This window comes from Notechis scutatus, chromosome 2 (genome assembly GCF_049901735.1).
Source record: "Notechis scutatus isolate UNSWTSFEM ecotype Mainland chromosome 2, rNotScu1.2, whole genome shotgun sequence".
NCBI classification, from domain to species: Eukaryota; Metazoa; Chordata; class Lepidosauria; order Squamata; family Elapidae; genus Notechis; species Notechis scutatus.
The window spans coordinates 87,910,721-87,936,543 of record NC_142010.1 but is presented as its reverse complement, the minus strand read 5'-3'; the positions used below and the strand labels follow the sequence as shown (position 1 = coordinate 87,936,543).

Genomic DNA, 25,823 nt, shown 5'->3' with positions numbered 1-25,823 from the left:
CATATATCAGGAACAAATCACTTCTTCAGATGAACTTTTGTGTGTGTGTGTGTGTGTGTGTGTGTGTGTGTGTGTGTGTGTGTTGATCCTCTGAATTTGCAAGTGCTGTATTTCTCAGAAACATTTTCAAGGTCATTCTTAGACTTTGCACTTTGCTTTTTCTTGTGCTGCTTATTTGGAGCCAAATTTCATGACAAGCCTTTGAAAACAAGGAAGAGAAGTCTCTCCATACTGAGATCAAAATATGCTTTCTTGTGACAATTTACAAATTATCTACTTATTCCTGCAACTCAATTATGTGCCCCTCAGTTCTAAATCACCTGATAAATAATTGGGGGGGGGGATAAAAAATAAGGAAAATGTAATACCCCAAAGTAATAACAACAATAAAACTTTCCACCCAGTAACTTGCTGAGAAAAACCAGTAACAAGAACATCAATAATCATATCTCATAGAAGGGGAAGGGGGTGGGTGGGAAGAGAAATACCACATTATCAAACCAAAGTGGCTTTCCACCCGGGCTTGGGTGTGGAACCCTTTTCTAAGAAGGAGAGGCAGTAGCAGTAAAGACAGGCACTTGTAATGAGGCTGTCAGGGTTCTGATGGATGCCCTAATGCAGTGGCCCCCAACCTGTTTTGTGCCACGGCCCGGTACCGGCATCACAAAATGATCCGCGGCCCGGTACCAGCATCAGCATGCATGGCAAGGCGAGCCGAGCGACCGGCCAGCCAGCCGTCCCCCGCTTCTCCCCGCCACCGTCAACTCCTCCTTTGTACCTTTGTCGATGGGCTTCAGGACGACTTCGGGACGGTCGCTCGGCTCGCCTTGCCTTGGGTGCTGAAAGAATCCTCGCGCCTTAGTTTTGTTTGAAGCCGTCCCCACCTTCGATGAAACTACGGCGCGAGGATTCCTTCAGGACCCAAACGCCGCTTTCCAACCGGAAAAGCTCACCGGAAGCACTTTCTCATCAAAACAAGATGGCGGCGCCCAGCAAACCGGCGGCCCGGTAGAAAATGTTCCACGGACTGGTACCGGTCTGGGGCCCGGTGGTTGGGGACCCCTGCCCTAATGGACAGAGGACATTCCTTCAAAAAGGGAACTCAAAAGATGTCCTCCCTACTAAATGTTTTGAATTGATAGAAACTGCTGGGAGAAGTTGGCCCTGCAGGTAGCCAGGTCCTGAGCTGTGTAGGGTTTTAAAAATTACAATCAGCACTGTAGACGGGAACCTGAAGTCAACTGGCAATTACTGCAGTTCTTGCAGTAGTGGCATTATATGGGCAAATGAAGTGGTGCATGTGGACCAGGTATAGAATCTGTGCAGTCTTCAAAAGCCACCTCAACTACAGAAAATTGCAGTAGTCCAGTTGAAAGGGGACCACAGCATGAGTTACGGGCCCACAAGCTAGAACAAACATATGAAGAAACTCATATGTTTCTTCTGTTCATCAAGCAAGAATTAGTCTAGGGGAACATGACTTCATCCTTAACCAAAGATGGAAAGTCAGTGGCCTCAGTTGATTCTTAAATGACCCTCTATTCTGCCCTGGCTGGATTAAACCTGAATCTGTTTTTCTCCATTTAGCTCAAATTATAAATTAAGATTAGATTGTAAGGTGTCAAACTAAGATAAGTTAACACATGCTCCCTCTGGTCTGAGGAAAAACCTCTCTCCACAGAACCGGCCTTTGATGCCCAACAGGTTGGGGGCCACTGTTCTAAAGGCATGAAAGTAGTCGGCTAGTTTCAAAGTGTTAGGGCAGCTCTATTAGATGATTCGTGAAAAATTCGTGCTTGGAAATGACATTTCAGTCAGATTCAATACTTACAGTAACATGTCAGAATCGTAATTGCCTATTCTAATTTCCCAAGCTTTTTGAAGATTATTTTTACTGGGACATAGTGTAGACATGCAATACTCACAAAAGTTATCAAGATGTGTCAAAAGCCATGGCAAGAAGAAAAGGAAAATGCTTTATTCAGTCAAATACCAGCATATGATACAGTATAATAAAACAGTCAGGCAAATATCGATAAAATATAACAAGAATCTATCAAACTAAGCCAAATGACTAAGACTATAATCCTACTAAATCCTATTAACCTATAAAAATGAATCTAAAATATCTAACTGAATGTATTAATCCAGTAAGTATGTAACTGCAAACGGAGTACATTATTCTAGTATTTTGGGTTTCATATTTATACTATACCACAAAAAAGCGTTTATTTCATAAAATTTACTCAAAATATATTTAATAACATAAATAAAAAACATAGATTTTATACTCTTGGGATTAGACAAGCAGTTCTCTCTTTTCCCAAAATCTACAGGTAATCTACAGCATCAGATTTTAGCAACATTCAAAATAACTGTATCATTTCTGTCAGACAAAAGAAACTAGAAATAGCATTCATCTGGTTGGCCTGGGCAATTTACTAATATTGGCATTAAATAACATGCACAAATATCCTGATTCAAGGGCAACTACCAAAAAAAAAGAGCAGCCATTTCAAACTGGCCAATTTCTCAAGGACAAAACTGTTCATTAAAAGGGATCTTCATATATTCTCTTCCAAAACAGCAGTAGGTAGGATATTGAACTGTGCTAAGGTCATCACTTATCTAAATATGGGCATTTCAGTTTGACTCAAATATCTGTCTAGGCTGTGATTCAGAGATGCTCTCTGAACTTTGTTGTTTGTTTGCAGACATTTTGTTACCTGACCATGTTATATCTTCAGTGCTAGAGAGCATGGGCTTTACTCCATGTTTATATGCAGTCCCTTGTCCTGCCAATGTTGAAGTAGGAATAGTTTTCACCTTGGTAGTTCTTTGGTTAGAATATTGTTTTCTGCTTGATTATCTGTCTGATGCTAATCCCTGCTTATCTGAGTGCTGGTTGCTAGAGAGGATAGTCTTTTATTGTTTCCTTCTTATTAGCTTTTTATTTTTTTGAATGGCATGTAAATGGGGTTTATTTCTAGGTGTCTATTGGTGGCTAATTTGTCTGAATGCCAAGTTTCCAGGAATTCACTATTGTTTTTGGATTTAACTTAATGCTCACAGTTTCCCAGTTGAAATTATGGTTCTTGTGTTGTGATATGAAGGAGTTTTCTGTGTCTTTTCATTACCACTTGGTGCTCAGGAATGCACTCTGCTAGTCTACTATCTATCTAACCTACATACTGACTGTCATAGTCCTTACAGTGTAAGTTGTAGATGACTCCCTTTTTTTCTTTTTGGGCTACTGGGTCTTTTAAAATATTTTGGAGAGTTTTAGTTGGTTTATATACTACAGTGATGCTATATGGTGAAAATAATATTTTGGTTGTTTCTGATATATATATATTTTTTTTGGGGGGGGGGGTATATACTTTCCATCACTTGCATTGATTCTGCTATAGTGGGTTGAATGGTAAGGTTGTTGGGTATCCATTTTGTTGGAAGATGTTGTATAGGCAGTTTGTTTCTGCCTATACAACATTCTTCCTTTACCTGGTGTTCTGGGTGGTGCACTGTGTTTATATTAAGAGCTGTGGTGGCACAGTGGTTAAAGTGCAGTACTACAGGCTAACTCTGCTCACATTGCCAGGAGTTCGATTCCCTCAATCCTGACCAGTTCAAGCCTTCCATCCTTCCGAGGTTGGTAAAATGAGGACTCAGATTGTTGAGGACACAGATTGTTGAGGGCATTAGTCTGACTCTGCAAACTGCTTAGAAAGGGCTATAAAGCATTGTTAAGTGGTATATAAGTCTAAGAGCCATTGCTATATTCATCTGAATAATGTTCTTACACAGCCAGGAAGGGTAGTGTGCTGTTGTTTTCCTCTTCCCTTGTGTATTTTACTCCTTTGAAAATGTAGTTGCTTGTTTCATGTGTCTTCTCTAGTTGTTGTTTTTTATTATGATAAAGGTGTCATCTGTATATTGGATATGGACTTTTGATGGTATATGCAGGAGTGCTAGAGTTTCTAGCCACTGCATTTGTCTCTGCTATACATTATGAGTGGTGATTCTGAGGGCCTTCCTCTGATTTGTTGGCATTTTTGTCCATCAACCTGAAAGTAGGCAGATTTTGATGACGTCCATGTCATTTCAGTTTTAGTGTATTTGGCTAGGGTGAGTCTGTTGTGTAGTACTGCTGCCATGGATTGTTTCACTAGTTAGTTCTGGGTCTATGGATTTACAGAGGGCTGTGACATTAAATGAATCCATAATTTCATTTTCGATTTGGTTTTTTTTTATTTTCTGGAAGCACTATAGTGGTGAGTAGATAGAATATTCTGCCTGTGAGATACCCAAGCTTTTTTGTAAGTTTTTATACTATGTTCAGAAGTGGTATTTAGCAGGTTCTGACCAGTTCTGGAGAACCAGTAGAGGAAATTTTAAGTAGTTCAGAGAACCGGCAAATACCACCTCTGACTGGAGATTTTACAGTATCCTTCCCCTGCCACACCCACCAAGCCATGCCTACAGAACCTGTAGTAAAAAAAAAATGTATCCCATCACTGACTATGTTGTGTGTTGGGGTCCCTGGTAATTATATTATTGGACAAAGAGATATGATGTGTTCATGTATTTGGGGGTGTCCATAGTAGTGTGGGTGGATGGGTCTACTGCTTTTCAACTGCCACTGTTCATATTTTGTGATTTGTCCTTTCTTGGTTAGATCTTTGAGGGTTCTTTCTATATTGGATTGATATTTCTATAATGTGGATTTCTTTGTCCTCTAGTAATTGTTTGGCAGAACAGAATGCAGAACATTATACAAAAATATAATGTTCTGCATTCTGTATATTCTGCATTGTATTTTGTATGTATTATGTTCAGAGAATAAGTACTGAGATAAACCCCTGAAGGGAACAGTTTGGGGCTTTCTGACTTTCTATATCTATTATTGTGGACCTGAACTTGGCTGTGGCATGATCATAGTCTAAGGGTCGTATTCCTCCCTATAAATATCCCCATTAATTCAGCTTATGTAGAATAACACTTTTCCATTTACTTCTGGTTATTAAAGGAAATTAGAGGGACCAATCCAATATATTTTATTTTTAATTAGTAGTTCTGACTACTGAGCCAAATAGGTTTGAACTTGTGTATTTTAGCTTCCAACTGAAGAACAACATTTGCTACACATTGCAATACCTGAATTTGGAAGGACTTCATCAATGATTTCAGTGTATTCTAAAGGGTCATATCCTGACCCTTTTGGCATGACATATTATTCCAAAATAGTTTAATAATTTCACCTGTCCATCTATGAAATGTTGGATAGTTTGCAAAGACCAGGGATAATTGATCCTTTGAATTTCCTCTGTGAAGAACTCTGCAGGGAATTGAAAAATCTCCTTATCTTGCCAAAATTGCATAATAATGTGCATGCAGAAAAGTCAAAATGTGTTTGTGTGCCATTTTTGCTGATGGTAGTGGTAGAGTAATTTGCCAATTTATCTAGAACTGACACTAGATTTATATAAGGATTAAACAAAAACAAGGCCAAGACATAGTTCTACCTAACTCATTGAGATTTTCCTTGCAGAATGGTCCTGAGTGGAACACCAGATTTTTATTCTTGACTTACCGTGAAGTGTTTGCAAAAGTAGAGTGTGCAATGGTTAGAATGCAGTACTGCAGGCTAATTCTGCTAACTGCCAACTGCCAACAATTCAGCAGTTCAATTTTCATTGGGTCAAGGTTGACTCAACCTTCCATTCATCCTATGCTAACTCTGTAAACCACTTAGAGAGGGCTGTAAGGCACTGTGAAGTGATATATAAGTCTAAATGTTAAGTACTAACAGTAAAACCCAATGTCAATCAGTGGGGGATTCTTTCATCTATGACCTTGGCAAGGAGAAATAGAAAAACATTTAGCACGTCTGAGTTATTTCAGAAGAATCAATTCCAGTTCCATTAATTATGGCAGTGATTGACAAATGGGTCAGGCTGCTACTAATCACAGCTTGGCCGCCAAACTGTTGGAAATAGTTGTTGATAAGAGAAGACAGCTGAGAGTAGGAATGAATTTTATTAGCTTAGTAAGCTAATAAAACAAAGAGATGACTAATGTACAAAGGGAAATATTAATCTGTGTGCTTCATTGATAAAACATGTGTGCATCATTGCTCTCTGTTTTTCAGTGATTGCTTTATACACTTATGATACAGAAGATCAATTCTGAAAAGCATCATTACTATAGGTTCATCATATGGGAACTCATGAAAAGCCGTTGCTCTCTCTTAATTGTGCTGTAGGCATAAGAGACATTTCCATCTTACACTCCAATGGACTGCAACTAAAAGGCTAGTTCTACATGCAATTGCTCCCCTCTGAGCTTTGGTCTAACAGTAGACAGCTCCAGATCATGTGGAACTATTTATGTGCACTATACATGAAATCTCCCGAACCTCTAGACACTCTTGGCACAAACATGGAAGCATCTCTTTCTGGAAAAATCTTTTTAGAATCACAGCATATATTTAGTGGCTAATGAAAGCAAGTGTTTGCTTGCTTAGCAGAATCTATTCTGGCACTTGGATTGCTTGGAGCAATGCTTTCAAGAAGAAAGAAAAAGGAACTAATGTTTTGTGTGACATAAAACAAAAGAGTCTAGCTTTCCTTTAGGTCTGAGATGGTCTTTAATAGCTCACAGAAAGTTTGTGAACCTAAAAAAAATAATCACAGGGAACAATAGCAGATTCAATGAGAAAATTTAATTTTCAACGTTTCCAACAGAATACTATAAACAAACAAATGGAGCTTAGTTTCATTTAAATACAAGTGCACACTATAAATTTAACATATGCCCCAAAATTGAAGTAATAAATTTAGGACAGGTGGGATGGTGGTGTTACAGTGGTTTTAAATAAATTGCAGGCATTATGGCATAAGCTTAATTACAAAGGCAAATGTGAATGCATATCCTCATAATTGCATCTGAAAAATGAGCATAGCTATCTTTTTTCTAACAGTGCATGCCAAATATTATACATGGGGTCATGATAGCAAGATAAGTAAAGGAATTTGGATGATTCATAAATTGGAGTTTCTCCCCAGTTATTATATGCTATTTGTAGTTCCATATAGGAGTAGAGTAACAGCCACATTAAGAGGGTAAATCCATATTCAAATGATCCAAACTCTCAAAGATAATTGAGTGTTGTGGCCTTTCAGTTTTAGAGTAAAATTAGTAGATCCAGGTTTACAACAAAGATTTACCAGGAAAGTTTTGCCACAAGGAGAAAAGGCAGACAATTCCAAACATTCTGGTGAACAAAATTGTATTATTATGAAGAGAAGATTCTGGGGTAGGGAAAATAGATCTGAAGCAGCTTTCCAAACTTATAAAGAAATCGGGACCTTAAGACCCGACCACCTAAGCTATGTCTTAATAACATAACAGTTTTGGAACTGGATAAATCAGTGGGAAATCTAGTGCTTTTGAAGTGAGAGATTTGAGGGAAGACTTTTCTCCCTGCCTGCCTGTAGCAAATACATTCTCAGAATTTTTCAATTGCCTCACTTCATCCAGCATTTAATGGTTATCCAGGATCTAGTTAAAAATGGTACCAGAAGCATTCTCTATCCCAGGAAATAGATCTATAATGGGAACTCTCAGAGACCTTTTAACAAGAGGCATTGAAGGATGAAGCGCTAACAGTAAGAGATGATAACATACAGCCCCATGTCATGCTTCTTGGCCTTTCACGCCAAGAGCGAAGTATTTGTAGCTGAGACTGTAAATTGCATCCTGTGGCCCAGCTGGCCAAGGGGAATAAGGAGAGGAAGCTGAGCTGAGTAATATAGAGGGGCTGCCACAATTAAGCTTCAAGGAAGCAGCCATTTAAGAAAGACTCTAAGAAAGATTCATATATAGCAGTGTAGCATAGCATAGCATAGTATCCCATTATTCCATAGTATCTCATTATTTTGGCTTTTAATATATACAGTAATATAGTACAGTATGGTAGAGTCTAATACTGTGTGTACCTTTAATACTTTGGACCAGAAATTATGTTCCAAAAATAAAGGTGTGATAGCTGTTTTATGGCAATTGGCTGGGGCTAAATATCTTCCAGATTTGTTTGAAAATACTTCAACTTCAAGCATCATTGTTCAGATGTCTTTATTAATATTTAGATTTAAAATCTATTTAAACCTGAAAAGATGACTGACTGTCATGGGAAATTTCAGAACATATTAACATTACTGTATTGTCCTCATCAGTGGTGGGATACAAATTGTTTTACTACCAGTTCTGTGGGCATGGCTTGGTGGGTGTGGCAGGGGAAGGATACTGTAAAATCTCCAGTTAGAGGTAGTATTTGCTGGTTCTCTGAACTACTCAAAATTTCTACTACTGGTTCTCCAGAACTGGTCAGAACCTGCTGAATACCACCTCTGGTCCTCATGCTGTCTTAATATTTCCTCTTATTTTTCAACATTCACACTATATCCATGCCTAGTCCTAAATAGCATATTCATAGTCTTATTATCTTTGTTTTGGTCCATTTTTTTTAAAAAAATTGGCCTATAGAATCTATTTTGACTGTAACTGCTAATACACTACAATGGTTTTCTCTCTGCTTCCTATTATTTCACCAAAAGTTGAAATCCTACAGGAGATTCATGTTAGCAACTTAGCTGATGAAAACAATCTTCCAATAAATGACTCTTAGTCAAGTAAAATGATCTGTGAATAAGAAATAGTTGGGTTCCAAATTTATTTTAATTTGAAATCTCAGTTTGAAGAGCAGGTTAATTATATTCTGTGATAATGAGAAACATAATCGGTATGTATTCAGCAAAGAAACCTGATTCTAACCACTGCCACCAATAACTTAGCCTTGAGTAATTATGTTTTAATTTAAAACCTTACATTTTAAACTTTATAGCAGCAGAAAAATAAACATGAAAAGCAGAGGAGAATAGAATTGTAAAAAAGCAAATCAACCAATCCCTTTTTTCCCCCTGGATTGAAAATTAAACATACTATACTTGGTTGAAAACATTTTCCATTCTCTGTTGTCCAATAATATCAGCAATGATGGAGACATTAAGCTCTGTGTAGCAACCACACTCAATTTAGGTTGCGTTTTGGTCTTGCTACACTGAAATGATGTGATTCATAAAACTTATGACTAGATAATTCCCCAGGAGAGGGGCCTCTTGCTTCATTCCCCCAGTGACTCAGGTTTGTCTAGACACTGCACAGGTGAGTCTTCATGGGGAACAGTGGTTCTATCCTTTTGCATATCATTCACATCTAAAACAAGGAATAACAAAGAGGAGAAGGATGTGCTTGTCATTTTTATATTTCTCATGTCTGTGAAGGGAGATAAGCTTTTCCTCCCCCCGCCCAACCAGCTGTAAACAGACCAATGATTACTTTATGCTCTTTGTTCCTTGATCCCAAGTTTGTCACAAGGTTGGTGACAATGAGGATGACATGGATAAGCTTTAAACTGTGACTGAGGCTTTGAGAAGTGAAAATGGTCATAATACTGGAGAAATCTTAAATTCTGAAAGGGTTCAGTTTATGGACATGACCCCCACATTGCCCAGTATGTGGGAATCCCATATGAATAAATAACTCTCTTTTCAGACTCTCAAAAACCTTAAGGAGATTCTTTCCTTCACAAGAAATTCTTCCAAGAAAATGGTTTGTTTCCTGGAGTCCAATCTGCAGTTATTTTTCCATTGAATTTACTTTTTATATACACTAAATGTCTATGGAGAGTCTCAGTCATCCAGGTCATGGTTGTCCCAAAAGTGCTTTTTTCAAGAGTCAACTGGACTTTCTGGTTTTTCTTTGAAGGTGTTTTGCTTCTCATCCAAGAAGCTTCTTCAGCTCCAGAGCCCTTTGAAAAAGTACATTTGGGACATTTATATACACTAATGAATAGTGAGGTGCAGGACACCTCAAAATAAAGAAGCAGGGAGCAGTGACAAATGTAGGAAGGCACAGAAATACCAAAGGATAAGAGATTGTTTTATTCCTATCTGTCCCTTCAAACTCTCAGAGGACAATGCTTTAAAACAAATAATGTCTCCCACTGGAGCTTCAGAAACTCAAACTAAAAAACAGGCAATCATTTTAACAAAAGAGATCAGCCAATTCCAAGATTGGAGTTTAATATCCTTTGAGGCTTTAACTCCCCATGCAGCAAACCTGGACCTCCTTAAAGACTGGGGGGAATAGCAAAATGTTCAGTGGTGAATTTTCTTCAGCTTTCTACACCTTCTCCATCCAGGGCTTTGAAGCTTTGGGACACCCTACTTGTGAATACTTACTCCTCAGGGGTTAAGGCTTATTCCCGAGGAGACTAGGATTTCCTCTCATCTCAACCTCCACGTATGTACTGTTTAAACCCCAAATGTTTTTTTTAATGAGGGGGAAACAGGACATTAAGGCTACTTTACCGAAAAATGATGAGGCAGTAAAGTGACAGTAGTGGAAAGCAGCTAAATCTCTTTGAGCAGAAAAGTGCCTGCCTTCTCTGAAGAGATCCCTGTGGTCTGAATAAGGCAATTCCAAACCAAATTCATATTTTGTAGAATGCGCTATAAGCAGTACACAATCTGCAGTGTGGATTTCTAGCTTGCTATATAGTCAATATCTCTTCAAGATAGATGGTAGCTGAATCATCCAGTAAATGAACAGTTACAGCAAATGCACTGTTGTTTCCTTTTTACAAAAGTGAGTGCAATTCTCTTTTCCGTCTCTATTGTCTATTCTATTCTCAACACCAAATTTTATGGAATTGGGAAAAAATAGTGCCTTCTTGTGCAATATGGATTAGAATAACACTTTTCTGATCATCCTTGCAAATGCTTTGCAGTCTTCAGAAAAGATGAGTTCCACTGCAGGCGGATGAGGGAGACATTCCTACTTATTTTTACCATGGCTTTCAGGAAAGTTTTTGCCTGAAGCTACTCCAGTACACAAACCACATGTTCCTTTTATGCATGAGGGAAAAAAGCAAAAACATCTATCCATAATGAGCAGCCAGCGTATTTTACATTTTATTACAAATCTGCCAAAAATTTGCAGTTGACATACAGTAATCATTGGTCACATTGTCTGCCTCAGCATAATTTGTTGTCATGTGTTATTCCATTAGTTGTCATTCACAGTTTCAGTAATATGTAATATTGCATACAAAACTATACATTCCTGAAAGTTATTTTTAAAATGTTTGCTAACAAATATTGTGTATTCCATTTATAGCCCATTACAGTCCAGCGCTTTCAGTATTATACAGAGCAATACATATTTATATGACATAAGGGTTTTCTGTGCAGAGCAGCGTGGTGGCCTAGTTGTGAAGATGCTCACCTCCCATTTGGAAGGTTGAGAACTCAATCCTAGGTAGCGGCAGATGTTTCTCTCTTATGGTGCAAAACAAAACAAAAAAATTTGCTGTGAACTCCGCATAGGTGTCAGGAAGGGCATCTGGCTAGTAAACACTCAGCTCCATCCAGTTGCTCAGACACTCTACCCAATTGGGACTACAAGATCATAAAAAAGGGGGGTGTTTCAATGTCCTGGTTCCCCAATATCTGACATGGACCTTCTTAATCCAGGCAATGTCCAAGATGGCATGACTGTCTCCATTTACGTCACTCTTATATCTGAAGTAGGTAGATAAACTGTTAGGGGGTTTCTCCCAAGGACCCCTACAGGTAGATATCACCTGGGATTCATAGCCTGCTCTTCTGCATCTATGAAGATAGAAGAAGATACAACTTAATTGTGGTCATTAGCCAATAAAAATACAATCAATAAAATGAACAAAAAAAACTATTAAAAAAAACTGAAAATGGACTTGGAAGAGTCCCTTGATGCCCCTACCCAATTACTCTGTAATAAATTGACTCTTGATGAAATAGAAAACTTTGAGTCCAAAAATGATTGTTGCAAACTAATTTGATCTACTTACAACACACTTTTCATAGACTCAACAGTACATAGTGAGGTTCAAAGAAAACAATATTTTACTTTCTCAGCCAGTTATTTCAGTGTCATTACTGTGCAACTGACTTAAATTTGATGGCAGCTGTAAATTTTGCTGACATTCCAGCAATATATACATACATGCATGCATACCTACATTAAAAAATTCTGCTTAGATATCTCCTGCAGCAAATATAGATCGTTCAGATTAATCAATATATTTTATCTTGTACAAAGTAAAGCTATTGTGTTCACTTCTCCTAGACTGGTTCTCTGTGTGTTTATTTTATAATCCATTTGAAATTATTAGTTTTAGACTAAGTAACTCATCACTATATCTCATAAGAATGAAATGTCACCATTCTAAGAATTATAATAAAGCTTACTCATAGAATTTATGTTGAAGCCTGCTATTGCACTAGTGTGTGTTATGTGACATGGTTGACTGAATACATTCACAAGCAAATACAGATGCCAAATACAGCCCTGCATGTAAAGAAAGAGAAAATTAAAATTTTATATTTGATTTAAAAAAATGATAAATGCAAATTCGTATGAAGAGAACTCAGATTCACTGTCCATCCATTGTTTAACATTCTCTCCCTCTCCCTCCCTCCCTCTCTCTCTCTCTCTCTCTCTCTCTCTCTCACACACATACACACAAATTCTTTTCCTTCTTCTGTAATACATAGCTTTTCTCCAGCAAATCAACATTCATATGTGTACCTTCACTTGTCTTCATTCTGTCTGGGTAGCCCTGAGACATTCCATCTGTGTGGCAATAATGTTTAATCATCATTCTTTATGCCCTCAGGCACAAATAGCCAAGCTATCTTATTGCAGAAGCAAAAGCATCTGTTTTTTATGGGCCAGTGTTCCCTCATAGTAGAATTGACCTTAAAACAGCCTATCTAGCACAGTAAGCAATATTCATATTGCAGGAATACAGTTGGCACTGTGTGCCATCTGCAGCAGTATTAGGATATTTAAATTGTGGGGAGAACCTTCTGCTACGTATAATGGAGTTTGGTGAGGCTGCTGAAACCACTAGTTTTAAATAGGCATCACTTGGAGAAATTGTCCTTTGTTTCCCTTTGTTCCTTTTTACTCTGGTGTGATTGTATTTCCCTTTCCATTAATGAATACATAACAGGTTTATAGAAATTTCATCTTCTTCTTGCTTCTGTTTCTCTTTCATTCTCTGAATCAGATGTGGCATTCAGCAGGTTCTGACCAGTTCTGGAGAACTGGTAGTGAAAATTTTGAGTAGTTCAGAGAACCAGCAAATCCCACCTCTGACTAGAGATTTTACAGTATCCTTCCCCTGCCACGCCCACCAAGCCATGCCACAGAACTGGTAGTAAAAAAAAATTGAATCCCACCACTGCTCTAAATATATTTGTGGGGGAGCATGAGGAAGAGAGAGAATATTGCTTTAATATTATACACCATAACACTGCAAATCACTAAATCAGCAAAAAAGGACACTGTACAAGAATCTGGTAGTGATATTCCTACCATACTTCAGAACTGTAGGTTTTCTAGCAACAAAATCAACCGTAGTATTAATCTGAACAAAGGCTTTTGCACATTTAATTAACCATAATAGAATATATTGATGGTTGACAGTAACAGAACTGTGACAAATCTCTCTCTGACAGAGGTTTCCAAACAGTTTTTCGGACATAAAAAGCTCTGTTACTTCCAGCCCAATTGTTCAAAAACAGAACAAATATGGAGGTCTTTTGATTTGCTTTCTGGTATCTGAGATTTAAACATTAGCTGCCAGCATATTTGCATGGGTGGGAAGGATTTCTAACAGGAAAATGCTACAATTGCTTAACATTAACTAAACACATTTTCTAAATTCTGCAAATAGTGAGGGAAAATGTTTCCCCCCCTCCCTCTGGTTACCTGTTAATTGGATTTTATATTCACTGAGATAAATACAGAAGTGGTATTCAGCAGGTTCTGACCAGTTCTGGAGAACCAGTAGCGGAAATTTTGAATAGTTCGGAGAACCGGCAAATACCACCTCTGACTGGAGATTTTACAGTATCCTTCCCCTGCCACACCCACCAAGCCACGCCCACAGAACCAGTAGTAAAAAATTTGAATCCCACCACTGGATAAATAGCTCTTGGTTAAGACTGCCCAGTAGTCTGATAAATTTAGCCCTCTTAGTAATGCCTAAAAGGAGTATCTCTCCTCCCTGTCCTTCTCTAAGTGGTTCCCTCTTCACTTCTCCTCCTCTCCATTCTCTCCCCTCCCCCGTTCTTTTCACTGCAGCCTTTTCATCTGCAAGGATATTTATGTCGCACTTGTAAGTTAGTTGCAACATGCAGTCAGTACATCAATTAATGGAGGCACTTACTTTTACATACGCTGTATACTTACTGGAGAAGGGAAAATCTTCACAATTATTTCAATTGAAGTTGACACCTTTGAGTTAACAAACTGCAGAAGCTGGGCACTGTATAGGATTTTTGTCTATATTGTGAGAGAGAACATATATTTCTATCCCCTCTTTTTGCTTGAGTAAACAGCTTAATTCAGTGTATTTCAGCTACATCAGTATAAGTATAAAATTAGTTTAATCAAGCAAGCTTCTCATAGAGTATGAATTTCTTTCTAAATGATTGAAGAATTTATATTCTGACATGACTGGTGAATTAATATAAATCCTTTGCAAGTTCCATTGCAATGTATACAGGACAAACTAGCTTAGCACAATAAAATAGGAGTTCATAATAACATGAAACTCAGAGCTATAAGCAGTACACCCAAAGCCTTCAAAAGTCTGTATAAAAATAGCCACAGAATTATAATTTAATGTGTTAGAAGAGGAAAGTAATTAAAAACAAAGAATTCATGTGATCATAGTAACTAAACTTAATACTACATACATTGAACATAAATCATATCTAATTTAATTTTGTCCCTTCCCAGTGTTTGGAGTGTGTCTCCTTCTCAAGTGCAGCCTGGAAAAAAACCTGTTGTAACTTATGTTGTTTCTCCAAGAGGATAATATTTCATAGTAATAATGTAGTCCCTCATGCTACACAGTATTTATAGAAGCTCTGATGCCTTTCTCTTGTTTAAAATCTAGTGGTTTCTATGGAAGACACAGCAGGTATAGTTTCTGTTTATCTTCCTCTTGAGCTGTGTTTGTAACAAATAGAAGTGGTTCATGTCAGTGGTGGGATTCAAAAAAATTTACTACCGGTTTGGTGGGCGTGGCTTGGTGGGGTGGGGTGGCTTGGTGGGCATGGCAGGAGAAGAATACTGCAAAATCTCCATTCCCTCCCCACTCCTGGGAGAAGGATACTGCAAAATCTCATTCCTCCTCACCCCACTAAACTGCCTTCCAGAGCCATTCTCTTGTGCAGGGCAACAAAAGAAGACCCAGACGATCAGCTGGGAATTGTGAGGCAGATAATAGATGGGGGTGGGGCCAGTCAGAGGTGGTATTTGTCGGTTCTCTGAACTACTCAAAATTTCTGCTACCGGTTCCCCAGAACTGGTTAGATCCTGCTGAATACCACCTCATGTATCCAAGAAAGCTAAGATTGAACTGTGACAAGAAGAAAAAAAAACCACCCCATCTCAGCTACAAACTTTTAAAAGAATAGAACATTGCTCTAAGTTGTTACTTATAATGAGCAGCAGCTGTTTGTATGGTGTCAAAATGTACATAAGTCACAGCCCTCTTTTCCTCCTGTTGTAGATGTTTCTGCTAGTAACTGTAATCCTTCAAAGGAACACGATTAGTGCTAGTTGAGGAAATGTATAGAAAAGCATGCATAAGCCTCATAGTTAAGAAACCAGGATGCACGAAGCTCTCTTGGCCTTTACCTTTCTTCTCCCATCCCATTTCTTCATTGCTGCCCTCTACTAGTACATCCATTGCTTCAGCTGCATGCATAGATGCTGCATAGAAAAGCACACTTACTGTATACCTTTAAAATGACAAGTAAATGTAGCTGGTTTCTTATGAATCACAGATCTGTATTCAGTCTTCCATCAAGTCTACAATTAATTAAGTCTATCAAATAATTTACTGAAAGCTGAATGACTCTCAGTGAAAATCAAGGGATGAAAACCTAAGTCTCTTAAATATATATTTAAAAACTTCATCAATCCAAACTGTATTTAACATTCTTTGGTAATTGAAAACCATATCTATTTCCTTGGTGGGCCTTTTTGAATTCTACTTCAACTCTGAAATTGATACAGTGAGAAAATTCCAAATATGAGGCTAAAGACCTGTACAAACCATGCTGAAATAGAAAGTTATAGAAAGTTGCTGCGTTCATTGATTTTGTTTTCCCTGCCATTCAACATATCTGATTCTTGAAGACTGCCTAGACAAAATCCTATATTTCTCTTTGGAAACCATTTTCACAAGTGGTTTGCCTTTGCCTCATTTCTAGGGTTGAAATAAAGTGACTGGCCCAAGCTCACCCAGCAGACTTTGTGCCTAAGGAAGAATGAGAACTCATGGTCTCCTAGTGTAGCCACTATACAAACTGGCTTTCTTACATTTAGAGACACCATGGATATAAATGCAATCTGATTTATTGTATAAATGAAAAAAGAAAAGATATGGACACAGAAGCCATCAATTGTTTTGTTTTGTCTGTTTGCTTGTTTCTATCTCCTTATTAATACTAGAATTGACATATTGTTAATCCTATGCTGAATGTCTATGGAGATCCTCAGTCATCCAGGTCATGGTTGTCCCAAAGGTGCTTTTTCAAGAGGCAACTGGACTTTCTGGTTTTTCTTTGAAGACGTTTTGCTTCTCATTCAAGAAGCTTCTTCAGCTCTGACTGGATGGTGGGGAATGGGTCTTGGAGAAGCAAAATGTCTTCAAAGAAAAACTAGTCCAGTTGTTCTTGAAAAAGCACCTTTGGGATAATTCTATCCTGGTTTTGCATTGTATTATCTCTAGGGAAAGAAACAAGATTAGTTTTGGTGCAGTAGGGCAGTCCACTAGTCCTTCCTTTAGTCAAAAATAAAATATTATTGTGGAAAACATTTTTGTTATTGCATTGGGGTAATATTTTTTCCAAAGACCAAATGTTCAAAATTGTTTATTTGCCCAAATAGACTGCAACAATCAACTTACTTTGGCTGATACTATAAAGATAAGCAGGGTAGGCTTAAATGGATACTTGGATGAAATTGGATGAAAGCTGTGAATTTTGCAAACTAATTGTGATCTTTTCTTTGTTGTCAGTCATTTCATTTTTACTAACAAATATACTGTATCGTTTTTGACAGGACTGCCCAAGGAGCTAAATGAGAAGATGTAATGTCACCTTGTAGATGCCACAACATGTTGGATGGAAAGAAATAAAAAAATGGATATTTCAATTTGAAAAAGGATTCTCACACACAGATTCGCAATTGCAAACAGCCATGTCCAAAAAAGGACGCAGCAAGGCTGAAAAGCCTGAAGTACTGATTATGTCTTTACAAGCTGCCAATGAAGATCTCAGGACTAAGCTGACGGATATTCAAATTGAGCTTCATCAAGAGAAGTCTAAAGTGAGTAAAGCACTAGTAGCAAATGCCAGGGGATTTAAATAGTGGTTGCATGGCTAATTATGAATTAAAAGTTTCCTCACTTCATTCTGGAAGAGAAGAAGAATACTAGAAAAATACATTTTTATTTATTGCTGACATTTGCCAGAGTAAACATAAAGGGAAATTCAATCAACGAATTACAGCTGAGTCAACACTTGTCTCCAGAGCATACTTGTTTTTCACCTATTGTCATTCTACTGTGGCTCAGTTACAGAAATATTCCTGTCTAAAATTGGAATATTTTTTAAAAGATTCAAAATGGAGTGTAATGTTTTTGTTACCTGTTGGAGAAAAAAAAGGATCATATAAAGGATCATACAAAACAAAAATGGGGGAGGAACAATTTCCTATAAGGAACAAATAGGAAGATTGTAATAAGTACATATAGAATATAAGCAGCACTTCCTCATAGTTCCTAGGAAAACAGAAATATGGGATTCTTGATGTCCTCTGAGCTTGGTTTTCTTGAAGACATTTCATTACCAGCCTAGGTAACATCATCAATGCATGGGTAAATAGAGTTGCTTATATTTAGCAGTCTTGCTTGGAGAATGGTTAGGCAGTGGCTTTTTCCTTCTTAATCTGAAAACTTTGCATACATACTTTTTAACATCTCTGTTTGCAGAAAAACAGTGTTCAAATGTTTCTTGCAGTCATTTAAGGTTTTTTTTTTTCCTGTTTGTACTTTAGGACAGGGGTCCCCAACCACCGGGCCGCGGACCGGCACCGGGCCGTGGAGCACTCTGTACCGGCCGCAAAGAAAAAAAAAAAAAAAAATGGCGGCTTTCTTCGCCGGTGAATGCTGCTGGGATCGGGGATCAAGGACACAAATGAAAGAAGGGGAGGGAGGAAGCAACCAAGCCTGTCCTGCTCTCTGGCTCAGCTCTCTCAGTCGCTTATTGCTCCTCCACCAGCACAGGAAGAAACTGCTTCAAAGAAGCCGGGGGTGGCTTTTCCGCAGCTTCGAGCGCCCGTTTCACCACCGCCCGCCGCCGCCCACATGTTCAATCCACAGTGCTCGTTCTACCTGCCTGCCTGCCTGTCTGTTTGTTTGGGAGCAGCTTCGGCTGAGAATAATAACTATTCGCCTCTTTTTATCAGCCGAAGCTGCTCCGAACGAAGAAGGCAGGCAGGCAGGCAGGTAGAACGGAGCACTGTGGATTGAACCGCGAGCGGGCGGGCGGGCGGGTGGGGTGAAACGGGCGCCGGGAAGCTGCGCGACAGGAAAAGCCACCCCCCACCCCGGCTTCTTTGAAGCAGTTTCTTCCTGGGCTGCTGTAGGAGCGATAGAGTGACTGAGAGAGGAACGAGGCAGACACCTGAGGGAGGGAGGGAGGCAGACACCTGAGGGATGGGGCTGAGGGAGGCAGGGCCGAGGCGCTCCCTGAACTTGGTGGTTTGCTGGCAGACGTTTTGATTACCCGACTAGGTAACAACATCAGATGTTACCTAGTCAGGTAATGAAACGTCTGCAAGCAAACTACCAAACTCGGATTCTCCCCCCGGTCCTTGAAAAAATGTTTCTGCTTGAAACCGGTCCCTGGTACAAAAAAGGTTGGGGACCACTGCTTTAGGAGGTTTTTTCCATTTTTCCTTACAGAACTATTCTAACTCAGAAGTTTGTTTAAATATCCTTGTATGCACTATGTGCTGGAGCCTCTCCATAGATTTTTAGATTGTTGTCTTACTGTTTCAGTTTTAATTTCTTCACTGTTAGAGCTTCTAGAATATATTGATATTTAATTGGTCTATTCCTTCTTCCACCTGCATAATATTTCCTGTACTACATAACTTCAAACATACTTGAGCCATTCTTGTGTTTAATGACTGACAAACATTCTTCAAATGCTTTGCCAGTAGCAATTAGACCATTCAATTTTTGTTTCATTAGTCCAAAGAACTTTGTTCCAAAGAATTTCTAGTTTATTAAGACTTTAGAAAATGATTTTGTGATGAGTCTGAAGGAAATGTTTTCTTTTGATAATTCTCCAACTAAAACATTACTTGGAATACTGCATTCAGATTTGGCTGCCATGATGTAAAAAAGATGTTGAGACTCTAGAAAGAGTGCAGAGAAGAGCAACAAAGATGATTAGGGGACTGGAGGCTAAAACATATGAAGAACGGTTGCAGGAACTGGGTATGTCTAGTCTAATGAAAAGAAGAACTAGGGAGACATGACAGCAGTGTTACAATATCTCAGGGGCTGCCACAAAGAAGAGGGAGTCAAGCTATTCTCCAAAGCACCTGAGGGCAGGACAAGAAGCAATGGGTGGAAACTAATCAAGGAGAGAAACAACTTAGAACTAAGGAGAAATTTCCTGACAGTTAGAACAATTAATCAGTGGAATAACTTGCCTCCAGACGTTGGGAATGCTCCAACACTGGAAGTTTTTTAAAAATATGTTGGATAACCATTTGTCTGAAGTGGTGTAGGGTCTCCTGCCTGGGCAGGGGGTTGGACGAGAAGACCTCCAAGGTCCCTTCCAACTCTGTTATTCTATTCTATTACTGTATAGTGGACAAGTACTTCAGTGTCCATTAAACTTTACAGCAGGGCATTTGCACCTCTGGGTTCTGCTTGACAGAATATCCTGTACAATAGTCCTCTACCATATTCTGAAACTGTTGTTTGAGGAAAGGCCGGTCATTTAATAAAATGTGAAGAGGCTGAAACCTGGATGTCCATGCAAAATATTCAAGAAGTTGAGTTTCCTGCATTTCACCCAGTTGGAGCAAGCAGAGGTGACCTATGTAAGGCACTTCTCAGCTGGGAAAGTTTAAGGCGTCTAAAGTGGCTGGAGATTTCCTTGGGAGACTTTCTTTCTGGAACGCTTAGAAAGTCACCTTTGTTTTGGCATAGGTGACATATCCTTTTATGCAAAGCAAGAGAAATAGCTTTCTCCTTTCATCCCCTGGAGGAAGGAAAAGATTCCTTATAGGCTCTATACCGTTCTGTTATTGTTGAGCTATAAGACAACAGGAACCTTCACTTACTGAGTTTTTCAGTAAGGATAAAGTAGAGATATGAAGAGAAGGTTTTGTGAAATGTATTTATTTATTCATTCATTCAATTTGCATGGCGCCCATCTCAAACCAGTGACTTTGAGTGCTGAACAAGCATAAAAACAATTAAAACAAGGTATGATGAGAGGCTTTCCTCTTCAATTATCTGTCATTCACTTTATCCTACCCCCACCAGAGTTTTTCAGACAGACAGTCCAATCCTTTGTCTGGCTTGAATTCCTCATCTTTTCTTAAAGGTTGCATTCAATTGTGCATTGTTGTTGTTATTGCTGTTGTTAAATAAGACAGCATTTGCAGAAATCTCTTGTCTTCCTCACTTACTCTTTGTATCACCTCTGCATTCTCTTTTACCTCATTTTGCTTTGTGTATGGATCATGCTATTTTAGTAAGAGTCCTTCTTTGAGGGGCTGTCATCTTCAGTCCTTCAAACAACAAAACTGGTTTTGAGACTATTCTTGCTCTTTTGAAGTAGATTTTTCATCTCCTTTTTTCCAGAGAAAGGTAATTGACTTCTGTGACCCAGACTTTTTCATTCTTTTGCCAGTAATCATTCTTTTTCTGGGAAAACAAGCCTAAGCCACCATTAAACTCCATAATTGAGCAGCAGTCTTTTTAGCTTACACAAAGTCTTTCATCATGAAAACCTTTAAGGGTTGGTTATTTATCAAAGTTACCATTTACCTCAAAGGACAATTTCATGGATATCAGTTTCTTGTACTGTAGGACAATTGGGATGAAAGAAAGATGCTCTTGTGCTTAGCTGTAGCTACAGGCTAACATACCCCAGAGTACTGCTCATTTTATCCTTCTATAAGACTATCAGGGTTCAATTTGCAGCCCATTTTAATAACAGAAAACCATGTCAGTGCATAATCCTGCACATTATCTACACATAGAAGTTCTGTTACAATCTTGAATGGCTATTCATTTTTTGTCATTTATATGAATGTTTTAGCACTTAGACAGAATTTGGCTGATTTATTTAAAAGCTATGGGTTAATTGCCCAGATTCTAGAAGGCAGGGCTAGGAGCTGATGAAGGATTTGATGAATGCTGCATTTTCATCTGCCCAGATAACTTTTATACTAAGAATTAAATATAAAATAAATTTATTTTCATATTATCTCTCTTTTTGTTTATTTACTACTAAAGATGTTTGGACTTTCTAGTTATAGGAAAGAGATTGAAATATTTTCAGTGCCAGGGCAACCAAATCTGCATGTAAGAGGACATTGCTTTGGGTTAGTGGATGTTTAAGTAGAGGAGGAAAAAAAATGTCATTCATCACAGTTAGTTTTTAATTTTTGTAATAATGAGAAAGCTGCTCATGGATAGCAATCTCATGTATTCTGAAACAAAAGATTTTCCTTAAATTGTACTGCTGGGCTGCATCCACCATTGCCCAAGCAAATCTTCATTCATGCATTTTTCATTCTTTTCCTCTTAACTGCAGTTTCCTAAATGAACTTTGTTTAAGAGGTTCCCCCAAATCCTTAACAAATGTGACTGTGTCTAAAGAGCCAAAGCTAAATGTCAAGAGAGTAGAATGACTAATGTTTCAAAGGCCACACAGAGATATTCTGTCCTTTCCTGTCCTTTCACATTTATTTGTTTATTTGGCTGCCCAACTCTACAATTGCAAAAACAATCATACAAAAATCCAAATGACAGAAAAAAAAATAACCATTAAAAAATCTCTTAATGCAGGACCTGCCTCTCTAAACCTGAGATTTGAAGAAAGAGACAGGTTTCAGGGCTCTTGAATCCATGTAAGGTGGGAGCCAAAGATGTCTTGAGGATGGGATGTCGTTACAGAGACAAGCACTCCAACAGAGAAGATATGTTGTATTCATCAGGTGACACTGTAATGAGTGGGACCTGGAGCATGTCATATAGCTGGGCAGAAGCCACAGGAGACATATGGTCTTTTAGATGACCAGGCCTTAAGGGCTTTATTAAGAACCACTATAAGCAAATGCACTCCTATTTAGTTTAAATCCTAATACCACAAAAATGGGTGCACACTCATTAACTAAGAGGAACACATAAATATATGGAACACAATATCTAAGCTAGTGGTCGGGTTATAGCTATAGCCTTGGCTCAGAATCATCCCTTGTTGTAAATGTTATAAAAATGTACAAAGGAAAATTAAGCAATTATTTTTCATCCATTAAGCAATTATTAAGCAATTAATAATTAAGCAATTATTTTTCATCCATTTCTTTCCTTGTTAAAAAGAGTATAAAGTTTTTCCAAGGAACTCAGAATAGTCTATCAGGAAATCTCCCCATTTTATGTCCATAAGGACTTTTGAAAAGGGTTAGACTAAAAGCAGATCAGCATTCATTCTGCGGAGTCAATCCTGAGCCAGTCAAGACTCCTGGCTGTGGGCAGAGTTTGTGTCAAGCACCAAGGAAATCAGTAGATTTAGGCAGTTCAAATGAGTATAAAGATTTATTGCAAGCTTAAGTTCTCAACAAGAATCTGGCCAAGTGACCATTAAGGGAAATGTGTAGGGGTTAAGAATAGAAAGGAATTCAAGGTGGCTGGACTTAGATCTCCAGCAGACGCAAAGGGACTCATGACTTATAATGCTTTTGACCCCTCCTTCAGGCTTGGCCTGGTCATCTCCTACAGTTTGCCTGCAATACTGTGTTTTAACCATTGTGTCACCAGGGTGTTTTAAATTAGATGAGGGAACTGCTTATAAAGCATGGTTGTTTCAAAGACTAGGTGATGATAAATGGGAATTTTTCAGCCCATTGGAAAATGTGGAATGTGATTGAACTAGAGAAGGAGGCTGAAGAATTATGACAAGATTATCTAATAAAATAGATAAGCAGAATACTAGTCAACCTCTGTCTGACTCAAAACCTAAAGAATCTTCTAATACAGATTGTTAGATGGCTGCCAGTGTATTTGGAACTATTTATTGTTCATTTACTTTGATGTTACAGTGTTATATTTTGTATGGCTTTAATTGTATTCTAATATTTTAATGACTTGTACAATATAAACCTCAATGAGTCACAGGATTTGGCAGAATATATATACATAAAATAATCTGGAATGTCCCCAAATTCATAGCAGTGAACATATAAATTGTATTGACAATCAGAAGCTGATTATCGTATGAGTTATATTGACAGAGAGCGAGCCTTAGGAGACAATTTGAAGAATAAAAGAAAATGGGGACCTGCTGAAATTACTCAAATTAGAATGAAATGGAATGGAAGACAGGCAATAAAATCAAATATGGTTATAAATAATATATATATTTATATTATTTAGGGTTATAAATATATTTCGAGAACCTCTATTGCATTGCGGAAGTTAAGTAGTTATACATTCTTGTTCCTGATTATCCTGTTTATCTCACCGGAGACAATCACATTATCTTTCATACCGTGTTTCTCCAACAATATGCCCCCCCAATAGGAAGACCCAGCATGTTTTCTAGGCATAAGGTGAAATTAAGCACCTCCCCCCAAATTTAGGCCTAGTTTAAAACATGCAAAATTTGCTGCAGACACAGGTATGGTGCTGGGTGCAGGCCGGGTCAGCGGGCAGAAGGGCAGCGGTGGTGGGTGGCGTGGATGTTGGCCTCAGTGGTGGTGGGGCACTTCAGGATTCATCAGAGGATTCCTCCCAAAGGAGGGGAGTGTATTTAAGGGGGTGAACCCTCCTTTGGGGTGGATCCTTTGGGAGAATCCTCTGGGAAGCTTGGTGCTAAGGGTCTGTAGGATGATTCCCTTTCTCCTCTGTTTGGATTGGAAGGTTTGCCTCTGCTCGAAGGGAAAAATGAATAGATGGTTCCCTTTTTAAAACTACTGGGAGGGGTGGGGAGGAAGCTGCCCGGCCAGTCTGTATTCTTAGGGAACTGACAGAGGGAATGAGAGTAAAGAAAACTTAAATAGGGGGAAAAGGTCCACGGGGAGGTTTTGGGTGGCTGGAGCAAGAGGAGAGCACCCGGCCGTACAAAGGACGAGACCATGACCCAAAGCTCTGGGACAGGAAGCAAAGCGAGGCATGGGGGGGAGAGAAATTATCGCATCACCCTTCCACCGCCACTTCCATCCACCCAACCCCAAAAGACTCACCGACTTGCAGGACCTTGTCGACGCAGCTGCCGTCAATCAAAGTGATGCCCGTGAGGGAGGGCAGGCGGTTCTCGTTGGCAGTGGGGTCTGTTTCACCGCTGCTGCTGTTGTTGGAGATGGCGCTGGCGAGAGAGGCACCAGCGCCGGCAGAAACTGTGGAAGCTATGGCTTCCCCGCCCAAGAAGCGGCTGAAACGCTGCCGGTGGAGGAATGTGCAGCCCTCCAAATGCAGCAGCGCACGGGCAGAAGGGAAAGCAATAGCGGTGGAGGAAGCAACAGCGGTGAGCAAAGTGCCCCACTGCCACCGAAGCTGACATCCATGCCACTGCCGCCCGCCTGCCCGCTGACCCGGCCTGCACCCGGCACCATACCCGGGTCTGCAGCAAAGGTGCTTGGAGGGGTAGGGAACTCTCCACGCTCCACCATGTTCGGCCATTAGGAGCGCCCGGTGGCGAGGCGTGGCTGCCCGCGGGGCACTCTAGGCAAGGGTGGGGGGAGAAATTAAGTCAACCCCGAAAAGACGGCCTAGCCATTTTTTCAAGAGTCAAAAGAAAATAAGGCCGGGCCTTATTTTCTGAGAAACACGGTATGTATGTCTTCATTCCTCTTCTCCACTCTCATTCCCTTCATGTGCAATACTGAATTTTTCTTCCAATAAAATGTATACAAATATTTTTCTTTTAATAACCTGATCAATTGTCTCTAACTTGCATATGTCTTCATTGGTGTCTGTACTGTTTCATAAAGACTTTACCATGACCAGTGTATAACAGCAAGGAATCTTTCATATGACTATGGGTTCTGAACTATAGCTGGCAACCTTTGTCCTCTTTGGCCATGCTTCTGCTAGTCCAAGCTTCTGCTCAAACAGGAAAACCTGTTTCATTTGAGACAAATGATTGTCCAATTTCATCCTAAAAACCTCCAGTCTTGGAGCATTCACAAATTCTAGGGGCAAGTTATTCCACTGATTAATTGTTCTGACTGTAAAGGAAATTTCTCCTTAATTCCAGGTTGCTTTTCTCCTTGATTAGTTTCCATCCATTGCTTCTTGTTCTGCCTTCTGGTGCTTTGGAAAATAGGTTGTCCCCCTCTTCTTTCTGCCAGCCCCTCAAATGTTGGAACACTATTAACAT

General features: G+C 39.1%; 1 protein-coding gene across 2 annotated transcripts in view; it reads left to right on the top strand.

Moving 5' to 3' along the window:
* Positions 1 to 25,823, top strand: part of JAKMIP2 (janus kinase and microtubule interacting protein 2) — an 84,705-nt gene that overhangs the window by 27,363 nt on the left and 31,519 nt on the right. For both annotated transcript variants that reach the window (XM_087955420.1, XM_087955421.1), the window contains exon 2: positions 17,251 to 17,517. In XM_087955420.1, coding sequence (XP_087811546.1) covers positions 17,296 to 17,517 — 222 coding nt within the window. In that variant the 5' untranslated portion in view covers positions 17,251 to 17,295. The remainder of the gene's footprint in view (positions 1 to 17,250; positions 17,518 to 25,823) is intronic.